This window comes from Pleurodeles waltl, chromosome 3_1 (genome assembly GCF_031143425.1).
Source record: "Pleurodeles waltl isolate 20211129_DDA chromosome 3_1, aPleWal1.hap1.20221129, whole genome shotgun sequence".
Taxonomy (NCBI): domain Eukaryota; kingdom Metazoa; phylum Chordata; class Amphibia; order Caudata; family Salamandridae; genus Pleurodeles; species Pleurodeles waltl.
The window spans coordinates 794,907,720-794,922,871 of record NC_090440.1 but is presented as its reverse complement, the minus strand read 5'-3'; the positions used below and the strand labels follow the sequence as shown (position 1 = coordinate 794,922,871).

At 41.2% G+C, this 15,152-nt stretch overlaps 1 protein-coding gene across 1 annotated transcript in view; it reads right to left on the bottom strand.

The window, feature by feature from the left end:
• Positions 1-15,152, bottom strand: part of LOC138283541 (forkhead box protein M1-like) — a 135,795-nt gene that overhangs the window by 69,961 nt on the left and 50,682 nt on the right. The window contains exon 4 of the mRNA XM_069221481.1: positions 10,423-10,596. Within this exon, the coding sequence (XP_069077582.1) occupies positions 10,423-10,596 (174 nt within the window). The remainder of the gene's footprint in view (positions 1-10,422; positions 10,597-15,152) is intronic.

Here is a 15,152-nt window from a genome sequence, read left to right as displayed (position 1 = left end):
TGGGTTGGGCACCCTGACTTAGCTTACTTCCAAGCTTGTGCCTTATTTGCATCTACACATGTTTTTATTGGTGATTTAGCAAGACTGCTTTTAGTGATGGGGGTTACATATTTTATCAGCTGCTTCATTCTAGTAACCATGTATAATCTGTACTTTTGTCCAAGGCTGTTACATGCAGTACATGATATGTTAACTCGTGTTGCCAGTCCAGGAGGCAGCTTCTATCTCAGAGACACAGCGTTACATCAGAACTGTGTTTGTTATATAAACTACACATTGACCCAAGGGGGTAGAGGGCATTCCAGTCATGTTCATCCGAGGACCCGTAGTACATGACAGCCTTGCTGGTGCTGACTTCTCAGCTTCCCAAGAGGATTGCCATCTACACAACAGGCAGATCCCCAACTATTCCATTCAGGTAGGGGGCCGGGGCTAATCCCTTAGAACAGGCCTGACAGAGGGTTATAACCACTATGCTCTCAAATGTAGACATGTTGGGGTTGTTTATATTCTTCGCTTTGATCATGAAGTTGGTTACCTTATTTTGTTACATCTGCCTAATTATGGCAGCACATGCTTTTTATACCAGAATGCAATTGTTTCAATTAATGCTTTTAAAATCTATTTAGCATCTTGTGTCTCACCCAGGCATGCGTGAGTAACTGAACTAAAGGGGGATGATCTGTTGCCATGATTGCCCTGAGGAGCCACAGTGTCGGGTTCAGGCTGCCACAATCACCTTTAACCTCCACAGGTTTGGAGGTTTCGGTGAGGCAGGCCAGGAGTTAGGCCGACAGCTACTAATGGTGTGGGTTGCATTCATTGTTCCACACTAGGAAGTACTGCTGCCCTAAACACGCAATCCTATTATAAAAGTAGGAACCACATAACAAGATGTTTGGTTAATTCCTAATTAAACACCCTTGGCTCCATCCCCACATGTAGCTCAGTATGTGGTGCATTGGTTGTGGAGAGAGAGATATACCTATAGAGGTACGGACTAGATTGAGATTTGAGTGTCCAAGGCCCCACTTTGCCAGATGAAATGCCAGAATTGGATGCTAAGGTCTTGGTGTTTAAAAGTAAGAATAGAAGAAATCAACTAAAAGATCTGGACAGAGATTTAAGGTCCTGCTAATATCACCTGCTTGATATTGCACAACGTCTAACAAACATATTTGAGATGGTGCAGCAGACCTATGTTACTGGGGATACTGTAGATCCTGAGTATTTGTGTCAGTTGGTGCAACAAGCCTTTTGAAATACTAAAATGTCATCGTTCAAACAGAGAAGGAGGAGTATTTTGTTGAAAATGGATCCAAATTTATCCAAGTTAGCTAATAAAGAAGGGGGTGCAGCATCTAAGGGCTGTTTCTTTGGTGACTGCTTTATTAAGGGCATGCAAAGTATGTGGGTGTTTTCAGCTCCATTCAGAAGTCACAAAAAACATCAAGAAGGTTTTTAGAGATAGAGTTTTTGGTTGGGCCGGGAGAATGTGGTGTAAATTCCCTGGTCAAGAACATTCTATATCTAGACTCTTTATGGAAAGAGGGTTTAGACCCTATGGATTTGGCACTTTCGGATTGGGAACTACCAGAGTTTTTTTTCCACAAACACAAAGAGCACAAGGAAAATGAGGAAGTTCAGCAGGTGACTGTAGATTAAGACCTTTAAGGTATACCTCAAAGGTTGGGTGGCAAACTAGCCACTTTTTATTTGGGATTTGGAGAAATATAACTCAAGATGCTTTAGTATTAGCTGCATTAAGAGGTTTCAAGATTGTGTTTACAGTTTTAAGGTTTCAGGAGAGAATACCAGGCAAAATACATTTTGCGGAAAAGGAGATGATTTTGGTAAGCAAAAAAGTGGAAGAATTGGTTGCAAAATGAGCAATAGTGGAAGTGAAAAATGGATTCCTTGGATTTGGAAGCAATATTTTCTTAGTGGAAAAGAAGGATAGGGGTATGTGAACAGTCATAAACTTAAGAGTTGAACAACTGGGTGATGTATCATATTTTCAAGAAGGAGGGTACACATCTCTTAAGGGATGTACTGAGGAAAGGTGGTTGGTTGACAAGATTGGATTTAATGTGGATGCATGGAATACAAAGGCACTTTTTGGAGAGGAACCAGAGTTACTTATAGAATCAGAAGCAATCCTGGAAGGCTGGGGTAGGAGATTAGCTGCAGGCGGCCGATGAACAAATCAAGAGAGGAGATGCATATCAATTGTTTAGAATTACTAGAAGGTTTGTTTGTGTTGCATTGTTTCACTCAAGACAGGGTGAAGTGCTCAGTGATGCTTCGTATGGACAATGTGTTGGCTGTGAGGTATGTGAACAAAATGGAGGCCCCACTGGTGAAAGGTTTAGCAGATCTAGTGAAGGTTTTTTGGACTTATTGTTGGAGCAAAAGGATTATAGTTATGGGACACATACCTGGGTTAAGCTATGGCGTTGTGGATTGGTTTCCAAGGAATTTCAGGGACTTGAGTGATTGGATGTTGAACATCGATGCAAGTCTGAGATTGGAGGAAGTCTAAGGTCCTTTAAGGGTGGATCTATTTTAGACCTGGGCTGAACTCACAAGTTTCACTCTGCGGAATTCCACAGAGTTACATAAAAACTCAGTGAGATTCAACGGAGTTCCACAAGCACTGATTTTTAGCACCGGGAGCTTGTTCCGTGCTGTTAAATCAGGACAAAAGGCACCATGTGGTGCACCAGCAGGCTCTGCTTCTGTCTGCCACTTTATTTTCCACTCGAGTAGCAGCTTTCTCAAAGCTAACAGTCGCAATCTCCCGCAACTTCCCACGTTGAGAAATCTCACTGGGAGGTGTTTTAGCGACAGAAAATCATGCTAGGGGTCGCAAATTCTTGCTCCCCAACTTAATGTTAGCAAGCCATGCATGAGAAAAAGCTCCGCCACACCACAGTTGGCAGTGTTTTGCTGGAACTCCATGCTCCAAGTAGAACAAAGAGTGGATAAAACTCCACAAACTCTGCCGGAAGAGCACAATTTTTCACCCACCCCTAATCTATTTGCGAGTAGACTGAACTGTCAATTGGAGAGATTCTTCAGTTGGAGAATGGACCCAGAAGCATCCTCTTGGGTGTGGAGATTTCTGCTTCTTAGAATCTGGTGGAGATTGTATCAATCTTTAAGAAGGGTGAATACGGCCCACCCTGGAAGCTACAGGCCCATCAGTCTAATAGGTTGTTTGCAAAACATTTTTTGTAAACAAATATTGGCGCATCTCCAGGAGTGGATTTCCGAAGGAAATATCCTGTCTGATTTTCAGGTGGGGTTTTGCACCAATATTAGTGCCTTGGACCAGGTTTTCTGTTTTATTTGTATCTATTGCAAAGAAGTGATATTAAATAGGGGTAAACTGTTTATAGCATTTCTGGACTTACAAACAGCTTTCGATTTGGTGCCTAGGGGTAAACTCTGGAAGCTGCTAGTCGAGATGGGAATCCCTGCTAACTTACTGATTATTATATGGAGAATACAAGTAGATAATATGGCCCAGGTCAGGTGGGGGAGAGGATGGACAACTCACTGAGCGTTTCAAGATCAAATGTGGAATTAGACAGGTTGTGTCCTAGCCCACACCTTGTTCTAGTTATTCATCAATGGGGTTGTGGGCCACTTGGATAGAGATGGGTGTGATGCCCCTAAGGTTGGGGGAAGAAGGGGCTCCAACCCTGCTCTTCACCAACGGTACCCTATTGCTATCAAAATCACCCCAAGTTAAATTACACAAACACCAGTACATGGTTTTCTATAATAGTGTTCTGAAGCCACCTTTGAGATACATGTGGTTTGGGGAAAACCCTATTGAACTGGTTTCATCCTTTGACTATCTAAGTGTTAGGCTCATCCCAAATTTGTGCTGGGCTCCACATCTTGAGAAAGCACATCTACTCCTTATCTAGCAAATCTCTAATATAATAAAGATTCACAGAAGGACAGTCTCAAGAAAAGTAGCCCCAGCACTTGAAAGTCATAACACCAAAACTCTGGGATCAGTTATGTGTAGAGCAGAAATGTGGGTATGTGGATGACCAATAGTTTATCTGTAACTGAGCATCATTTCATAAGATCCTTACTCAATCTTCCAGCGAGCACTCCCTAACTCAAGTTTTTCTAGATTTGGCCCATAGGAAAATTGCAAACAAAATGGAGCGTTGGCTTCCAATGTTCTGGCATCGGTTGTAGTCTATGGATGCACTTGATCCCTATTGGTTGGGTCTCATGGACCTTATCCTGTCCCCATGTGCTAGTAATATCCCTTGGCTGTGCTCCCTTATGGCACTTATGAGGAGATTGGGGTTGGAATTATACTGGAAAGATCCACAAAGGCTGTCCCAGATATAGAGACGATTAAATAAATCTACTGGGAATCTATCATGGTGGAAAGTGTGATCAAATCCAAGGGATCGCTTACATCAGAGCTCATAGATTTCAAAACCTACCCTCAATAGGAACACATTTGATGAGATTGTTCCACCTACGGTGAGGAAATGGTTTCTTCAATTTAGGTACAGATCACTCCCTACTAAATTGTTTTGCAGCAAATGGTGCACTCAAGCTCCCTTGATGATCAGTGTCCAGAGTGTGACGGAGGACCGGAATTCTTGGTAGAGTTATTATTCTTTTGTCCTCATTACAATTTTTTGAGGCCTAAGTGGATAGTGCCTTTTCATATGAGCATTGGCTCAGACACCATCTTGAGGCACTCAGAATCCTTAGCACCGATACAAGGAGAGTTGTGGTGTTTGGAATAGCACAATTTTGATGACCCTCTGGACTAGACGCACAAAGTGCATAGAGTGATGCTACTCACACAACATTATGTGATGGTTTTATTATCATATTTAGTGATTTGTATGCTTTATACGTTTTAGGCACCAGGCCGCTTTCCTATTAAAACACCTATATCTGAATCGGGTTCTAAACTCTATTGTTGTTGTATTATGTTGTCTATTAGGTCCCCCGCACCCATCACTCTAGAAAGGCAGTCCTGTGTGTTTGCTTACTTTTATTCCAATGATGGCATCCAGAGTGGATGCATTCCCGAAAAACTGGAGGGGGTTAGCGTCATACTCTTTCTCTCCCTTTCTCATGTTGCTGAGATAATTGATTCATGTTCGCAGGGAGATAGTGGCAGTGACATCACCAGTTTGGAGAGCACAGGTTGATCTCTCCGTTATGATGGAGATGTCTGTGGATTCACAAAAATATGATGGACGGAATGCTGAACATTGTCAAACCTTTACCTCCAGTCACAGATCTGGGTTAACTTTATCTTTTTTTTGTTCAACATGTCACCCCAGTTTGGACTCAGCCATATGCAAATCAGTCTTGACCATGCGCTCCATAGTGGCAGTCCAGCCAAAACTGCCAGGCCAGATCATCCCTGGACCGAAAACAAGCATCCTGAGTCTAGTTTCAGTTATTACCCCTCATCAGCCAGGCTAGCTTCAATCCAGTGGCACAGTGAATATACCATTCCCACTTAGGGCAACAACAGCAGCACAAAAAGACAATGGACGGAATGCTGAACATTGTCAAATATTCACCCCGTCACAGATCTGTTGTTTTTTTGCCTATCATGCCACTCCAATTCAGACCCAGCCATATACAAATCAGTCTTGACCCTTCCAGATATGTTTTCCGAGAATCAAGGATCTGATTTTAAGCTATCTGGGGAAGTTGCACAACCTGACGGAGATGGGGTAAATGGCTTTGATGGAATGGAGGATTTCTGGAGACAGGATGTCAGGCCTTTCAGCAGAAGCTTTTAGACTAATCAGAGTCCTGGGCTTTGGGAACCTAGAGTAAATGGGTTTGTTGGTGTTTTCGATGGGGTTTTGATCCTGTTTCAATGGATTTAGTGAACAGACCGAATTACCTGATGGAGTTGTTTGAGAAGAGTTTGTCCTATAGAACAGTCAGTGTCTATATGTCTCAATTGCAGCTGACCATACCTTGTTGGCTACTGGTGTTTTTGTTGGACTGAGTTCAGTGGTTAGGAGGATTATAAGTAGTATGAGAGTTTTGATACCACCAGTCTCAAGGTATTCTACTATGTGGAAAGTTTCTGCAAGGTTGAGAGTTATGGATGGCTGGGCAAGGGTGGTAGCCTTTTGAATATGAAACAAATTACTTGGAAGCAGACTATGTTACTTTGTTTAGTATCTTTCAGGGGAACACCTGATGTATAAGCTATGGATGGAAGTAGAGCTTTGTAGCCAGATTGTTTTCTCTATAAGAGAAGAACAAATACTTTGTCTAGAACTATCTTCTATCCATATTTTAACAATAATGTTAGACTGTGAGTGGTGAGGTCTCTGAAGGAGCATGAGAGTAGAACTGTAGGCAAACCTCCAAAGAGAGCAGTAATAGCCCCACAGGACCGAGGACCGCACAAGCGACAACAGTCAAACAGTCTTAAAAGGGTTACGCTTCTCCTCAGAGTCCTACAGCGCATGAATCCTGACCATTTGTAAATCAATCCCAACCAGCATTGGGAGCACTGCAAATTTCATATAAATAATTTAGTAGTTCTTTATAACTTGTGTCAAAGTAGTGCAAGAGAGTCTGTCAGGATAGATGATTCTTCATTGAGTCCATTAATAGACAGGAGCCATAGTGTTGAATCCCAAAGATTTTTTCATTCATCAAACATTGCACCATTTTTGGATGCTTTTGTAGAAGTCACGCAGCACATTACAATATGGGATACTAAAGGGCCTACATTAAAATATTGATCATATGGTCCTTAGTACATGATGGTCAAGATGCTATTTGTAAAAAGAATATTGAGATATAATGACAGAGAAAAAAATAAAACTTTTCATCCCTGAGTAAGTCCTCCTGAAAGGACGAATCTCATTGGCTGGGCTGAAAACGGATGCTAGAGGGATAAAAATATCTTTGGGATTTAATATTGTGGCTCCTGTCTATTACTGAACTGAATTTCAGCACTTGCTCTCCCAATGTTGGTTGGGATTGATAAACAAGTAGAAATGTAGGGGTCAGAAGCGGTGAACTGCACAGTTACTTGCTTCATATAAGCCTCCTTGCAGAACGGTTTTCTCTGCTACTTTGGCTAGGTGGGTGAAATAAGTGAAGAAGGAGGTGGATGTGGACACCAGTGTGTTTGGGGTGCATTCAGTGAAGGGTGTCTCTGCATCTAAAGCAGACGGAAGTGTATAAGATAGTTTGAGAGCTGCAGCTTGGTCTAATGAAAGCATGTTCAGAACTTGTTACGTTAAGCCAGTTGTGAGTGTTATTAAAAATGTTTTAGCAAGGCTTTGAACATGCATAATATTACCGTCCCTGGCTTGACAGAAAATGTTGATTTTGCACAGCTTGGCGGGCAGAAGATCTGAATTTTATAAAAGACATGGAGGCTAAAATTATCCAATCATTCTGTTTCTTAACCTGCCCATAATGTTTGTTTTATCTGCAGATTGAAGAATTAATTTCGAGGATAACTCGGAGGAAAAGGTGATGAGTTGCTCTTTTCTTCAAATATAAGACATGTATGGACTGAATGAGTTCTGAATCTTGTTTGTAGCATTTAATTAAGGATGAGGACTGCATGTTCTGGCTTTTTATAAGGTTTTAGAATGTTGGTTAATGTTCTAAGTTATTTATTTTGTTGCTGTTGTAAGAGCCAAAAAGGTTATTGCATAATCTTAACTTCCATGTCCTCAATTAAAAAAGGAGGGCTAAGCACACACATCTGCTTAGCGCCAGGATTCCCGCGTGTGTGAAAGTTTGCTTTACAAATAGGCATAACATGAAGACAGCTGCATGAAATCACTTGTGGTGAGTTGTGTTGAAAGGCAGACTGATTCAAAAGCCTAGGAATCTATTAATAGGGAAAATGCTGCTCCATGGTCCTTGGCAGAAGCAATCACAGTAAAGCAAACAAATGCTAAAGGGGATTATATAAGCACCACTACAAGTGAAAAATTAACAGTTGGTTCAAATCAAAACTCTGGAGAGCATCCAAACAAAAAATGTGCATATTAGATGTGAACCTCAAGCCACCCTCAAGTGAGCCAAGACACAGAACTGACAAGAAACATAAACAAACAATGAACCAACACACATTTTTTTGTATCCTGCCAGCCTATGTTGATCATTCGTAGAGGGCAACCATATGTCAAATCAGTGAGGCATAGTAACGTTTGGTAAATTAATAGAAGAACACTTATTAAATTAGTGGGATCTAGATTTAGGCACCCCACTACAAATGATAAACTCTCAGAGAGTGCCTGTAAACCCTCAGAGAGTGTTTGTGAAAATCGTTGTGTGTCAGGCATTGATCTTAAAATGAACAAGAAATGTGTTGCCATTGAAAATAAAACCATTGAGAAACTGAGAAGTTATCAAGGAAGGAATAGGGGACCTCAACTTTTCTCTCAAAAGCACTTAATAAATCAGGATGTGAACCAGGCAAAGAGGTCCTACACCAATGTTACATTAGCTAACCAGAAGCCTCAGTCTACAGGAGAAAGAAGAATTACCAACACACGTTTAGAACTTAAATGAAAGTAGGGGAAATTGAAAAACATTTTCAGCAGAAATGGGGCCCTAGCTATGCAATACATATGGGGGTAAAAGGTGTTGGGAGAAAGTGTCATAAGGTAACGCCACGCTCTTAACCATTTTTAAAACTATCACAATTTTTGAAAACAGAAGTACACATAACTTAAAACATATAGGCCCGACCGCCAGGGCCATGGGGGCAGTCTCACCGCTGCGGGACCAGCGGTTCAGACCGCCATATTACAACAGCAGCAGTTTAGCCACTGCCAAACCACTGCATCCCCACCCGTCCTGCCGCTTTACCGCGACCTGCTGGGCTGGAGGTTTCCACCTGCAGCCTGGCGGGAGTCGGATGACCGCCAAGGCCATTCAGACTTGGGACACCGCCACCACTTTCCTGGCAGCCTCATCGCTACAAAATGCTGGCGGTAAGGTATCCAGGCAGCAGGAACTTGCGTTCCTGTCACTGGGATACCCCCCTCGCCACTTTCACACACAGACACACACGCATGCACAGACACTCCCCCCTCCCCCTCATTCATGACACGCATACACACACTCATTCACATCCCCCCACCCCCCTCCCCTTGCGGATGGCACTTACCTCGTCTGACGAGGTGCTCCTCCGTTAGGGGACGGGCCAGTGCTCCCACTGCCGGCACCGCCACACCACCAGAAGACCGCCACACAGAATTACTGCTTGTAATTCTGTGGGCCATCTTTTTTCTGGCATGGCGGTGCCGGCGGTGGAGCCGGCTAAGCGCCGCCTACCATTGTAATGAATGCCGCTGGATATCGGACCGCCGGCAGTGTGGATATCCGGTGGCATTCATAATATGGTGGTTGGAAGACCACCAGCACTGGCGGTCTTCTGGTGGCTGTGGCAGTCTTGGCAAAAGACCACTGCAGTCATAATGAGGGCCATAGGCTTTGTGGAATGGGAAATGCAAGAAATAACCACATGCTAATTTAGAAAAGAGATTAAGACTTAAATAAGACTGGCTAGAGCTAATTTCACCCCTCAAACCTGACTACAGCAACCGGAAGAAGGTGTGCTGTTAAGTTTAGTTGGTTTGGTTCCCACTCAAAAGAGACAAGTGGGAAAATCTGTTTATCTGGGATTTTATGAGTTTAACAAACTACGTATTTTTAAATATGTACTGTTTAATCTGATAATCAAGGGCAATGCTTCTCCTGTCCTGCATTGGTTTCTCCTTCAGGAGGGTTTCGTGGCGGATTTCTTTTCCTTACACGCATTCTGCAAAAAGTGTTTTGATTGACTATTTTTTCAGTTAAATATATTTTCTCTGGAAATGTTTCTGAAATGAAGCATAAGCCTCAGCTTCACATCAAGGGCCACCACAGCCGCACTTACAGTCTCAGCCTGGTTCAAGTTACCTACCCCAAATTAAGACCCTAATACCCTAAGGTGATTTCACACTGCTCACAACCACGCCATTGCCAAGGTGAATTTTAAAGATGCGTACATGCAGTTTCAAACCAGACAATAAACCATCATACAGCAGCAAAGCAAAATCACAACAATTCCTCTTTTTCTTGCAGAATGAGTCACCACCAACAATGAAGATGATTATGGAACCATGATCAGAAAGCACATCCTGTTCATTTATATTTTGATAAATACATAAAATGAATGAACAAGAGAGCTACTTGGCATGTAGAAAGCAAACCTCAGACAATTCATCCCCCAAAACCCAGAAAGCATATTTAAATATTCAGGATGGAAAATCAAAACTACTACTACAGGGTATGTCTACCGAAGAAGCAAACAGCTAAAAGGCGAATTTTCCTTTTTCCATGTGGGCAAAACAAAGCATGATATTTTGATCTCACCTTCCACCCTGGCTTGGCACAGTCTCTGTAATAGGGAAAATGGTCTTCCACCCAAGTGTAAATCTGCTTCAAGGTCATTCTCTTGGCCTGCGAGCTGCTGATGGCAAGATGTATTATTTCAGAATAAGATTTGGGTGGTCGCTCTTTTGACTGAGACCTACAAGTTTTAAAAGACTAAAAGAAAACAAATTATTTTGAAAACTGTCAGCAATGTAATAGTAAGCACATATAATTTAGTTACTGAGTACCACAAACAGAATGTGTTACTTCTATTAGCATGGCATTATCATTAATAATTACATATACAGCATACCCAACACAAACAACTGTCCCTACCCATATACTATTGCTCAGCTTAATGAAACCCACTTTGTTAAACGCTGGGAAATTGAAGGCTAGGACAAGCCAATGAAGCAATATTGGGTTGTAGGTCACTAATGTGTCCAAAGTAGATGCTATTGAAAAGGTTCAACCCTTTCTAGTAATGATCCAAAAGGCACCAAACTAGATTGTTTCAGAAAAATGTTTCTCAAAAGTTCTGGGAGCATACACTTGGAAGCTGTGATACCTAATCAATTTCTAAGTCTCCTTTCAAACAAACGATTTTCTATTTTAGGGAAAATGCCCTAAATATTGTCAAACCTGTTTCATTTTCACCATGAAATTAGAGGGAATCAGATGGAACAGGTAAGCTGGCAACTAGCAACTGTTGGCCGCAGAGCCATCATCAGGGCTGTTTTAGTAAAACTGGATTAAGCACATTAAGATAAAAGCTTGCACACCTCGCATGATTTGCAAAATATGCCTATTATTACTTCTTTTGTCTACCAAGTGTTACCATTCTTGGTTTGATCACTACATTTACCAATGCAATAAGCAACCCATCTTGTTGCTTATTTCATTGGTGGCACTTTCTCTTTAATTCAGAGACATGCTTGAATGATTTACCCAATTCTATTATGGTATGGTCATACTACTGTTTTTAGTTTAAGCTGGATTGATAAATACATAAATTTAAGTTTCTGGTTCAATTAAATGTCAGAATGCTACACTCAATCACTAATTTCTTTAAAAAATACAGCTTAAATAATTTCAACTGATCTTAGTGAGGGGGTCACATTATAGAGGAAATATAAGTGACAGCAAATTACCACTCAGGTGAAATTATTCTTCTCATGTCCAATCAAGCTATATACTTGCTGTAAAGATTTTAAAACCGTGTTATTGTCTTAAAGGTAATGCCATGATCACACTGAAACTCTACATCTTTCTCTCCTAATGTATTTTTCAGCTTCTACACAATTCAGTTTTAAGTTATAAGCACACAATTTGCTTCATCACTTTAAAATAATAAATATAATCAAAATTGGCGTTTTAGCTAAATTCACCACACAGGAGAACTACAAAAGCTCTATACAATGTCTTAAACTGGATTTGGCTTACAGGACAAATTCTCCAAAATGGCCTCAATTCAGTTGATATGTGTAAGAAATTAGAGTTTTAGTTGGGGAGAACGGGGGGGGGGGGGTAAGAGAATCCAACTCAAACAATCACTATCGTTCTCAGAGTGAGCTACAAAACTCACTGAATAAACCCATGCTTAACTCTCTGGTAGGTTGGTGCACAAACAGCCAGGCTTAATTTAGAGGCAATGTGTAAAATCACATATCTATTCGGAAAAAGTAGAGTAAATTATAATAAATAAAATGACAGCAAAACAACTAAAAACTTTCAGTAGAACCGAGTAAATTTTTTTTTTAATGCTACAAAACATAGCACCTACTGCAGGCAGGCGGTTGCCCTGGACTTGGACAAAGTCACAAGTTCAGGCTAAGATATCCACTATAGGAAAAGCATTATTTTATGGTCAAGAAATGTTTTCCTAGAGCAGCTGACTTATCCTGTTGCAGACATCCTCCCTGAGATTCCTTGAAGCCATCTTTTATAATGGCCTTGTCATGAGGCACAAAACACTCAGGAGACACCCGTTTATAACTCAAATTTAACTTCATAAATAGCATCTTTATATAATCAAATCAAGTGAGGATGCCCGATTGTGGGAGAGGGGCAACCTGTTATAGATTCTAGCAATTAGGTGATAAATATAAGGTGGCAAGGAAATATTAGTTGGAAAGGATGCCCTGCATCCTTAAGAGACAGGATAATATTTAATACATGGAAACCTCTCAGATTACATACCACCCTTCCTAAAGGCCTTCATTACGAGACCCCGGAATTCAAGTGCAGTAAACTAGATCGCCAGAATCTTCGATTCTGTCTGGTATCTGCTCCTCTAAATCTGAAATTGCAAGTTACTTCCTTTGGAATGGGGAATAATCCATGGACCCAGGAAAAGCAGGTACAAATATTTGTGTTTTTCCTCCTTCTGCCGTAAATCAAGCCTGGAGTGAGTGGTAAATGTCTGTGAAGGCGTTTGAAAGGCTCTCTCTTCAAGTGAAATGGGGTAAGGGCAACAGAAGGAGGGCAAGTCAAGTGAGGAAGGACCATTTGCTACCCCCTCTCAGAGTCAGATAACAGGCGGGGATCAAGTGTAACAGATGCCCGAGCTCTCACAACTATGCTCATGGTACTGGTCTAGTTTCTCCACGCCATGAATTACCAGGTCCAGAGTTGCAGACCCAGTCATTCCAGGTCTAGAGAAACCAGGAAACACAAAATGATTGCTTCAGGGCACTCGTAATGATGTCTTACGTAAATGATCACAGTCTAGTTCTGATATCACTAGTCTCCTAGAATTAGACAATCACAACTCTACTGTAGCAGGTTACTGATGTTGTTATGACTTAAGTGATTGGCTCGTTCTAAATGTGTGGTTTGGTCCACGTAGATATTATTCAAATTCCATGTTGGAATCTTTACATCTGAAAGTCTGGCAGTTTTGAATAGACTTTGTCACATGGTCCTGCTGTCACAGGTCCAGAGTAAAAGACAACCTTACTTGTGATAAGCTGTTGACTTACTGCAGGTGAGATCTGGCCTCACCAAGCTCACACACTAATGCTAATGCCAAATATATGATATTGGTGTGCCATCCTCTATTCGGCGACTCTGAGGACGCTGGCAGCACATATAATGTGCATCATTCCATGTCAATGGGTCTGAGACAGTGGCACTCAAACGTGCATGCAAAGAGAAGAGGAGCTAGTTGGGCACAAGTCTGTATCGAAGGTTAGGCGGGCCAGGCCCCATTCTAGATGTCAGATGCCTCCTACGTGATCACGGTTCACGGATAGATTAAAAGTGGAGGAGTAACCTGGAATTTAGGCCTCATTTCTGCCATGTGAGGACCTATATAAAGTGTAATCATCACCACAACCTAACAGTGCCAGTTAAAACATCACGTAGCGCATGTATATGTGTGTCACCTCTTATGTTGTTTGTTGTTCTTGTAATGTCAATCTAGACTGACTAAGAAAATGACAGACACCATTTGTATCCTGAAATAAGGTTGTGAAAGTGAATCAAACCACTAGGAGAGGTGAACAGCAGACTAGGCACAACAACATGTTCTTCTGTAGTCTACTCAGAAAATATTCACAGAGTGCCAAAGATTGGGAGAACAAAAATATTATCTACACATAAAAGTGCAATTAGATAAATCATCATTGGAGAGTAGACCTTTGACCCAACACCCACGACCTTTTTCAAAGTCACCAGAAGATCCACGGATACTCTGGCCAGAGTGGTCCAAGCCTTTATTATATACATTGTTCCAGCAGATGCTCACTATTTTAGACCATGTAGGAAAGGCTCATACTTGAGCATTGTCTAGGCAAACGGGAAGAGAATATTCACATGTCTACCTCAAATTGCACCGGCTGAAGGGTAAGTATTATTTGAATATAATGAAGCTATCAAAAGACTAGAGCAACATTTTTCCACATAAAAAAGTTTTGTGTCTGGAAGATACACACTTTTCACCAGAGAGCAATGGGCGACAAAAAGTGTAGACATACATTTAGCAATAGTAAGAAATCGACAGCACTGTACATGTGACAGTTTTAACAGAATGTTTGATATGAAATTGACTGGTAGTAGTTTTTTAAGCATGTTCTTATCAAAACATCTTACTATCAAGCAAGAATCCCAATTTACAAGAACCAGTTGATATGCTAAAAGTTCTCGAGGTGAAAAGAGATAAATCAAAACATTTGTGGGAATGTAGCAGCATTGAAAAGTGCTCTCAAACTACAAAGTACAAAATCATGGCTGAATCAATGATGGGGATATAATGTTTGCTCCATAAGATGCGTAGCCAGTTCCAAATTGTGCTTGGGCATAATTGTATTACCTTAGGTAATCTCGCTAAATGGTGCAAAATGTTTAAAAAATATCAAATTATGGGTAGTTGAGGAATGAGATGAAGACAAAATTATTTCAAGAGTGAAGTCATGAAAATATGTGGCCAGAGCAATCAAGGAAACGTTTGGGATGTTAATACGAATATCATTCTTGAAAACATTTATTCATGATATTATTGATAACATTACTGATCAAGTTGAATGATGATAGCTGTTAGAAATGGGGTCTCTGGTTGGCAGTCAGTTTGCACTCTGTTCAAGCAGGGACAGTCACTCTAGTCAGGGCAATGGAGAAACACTTAGATAATCCCTGCTTACCCACTTGGTAGCTTGGCACAAGCAGTCAGGCTTATCTTAGAAGCATTGTGTAAAGTATTTGTACCAACACACACAGTAATACAGTGAAAA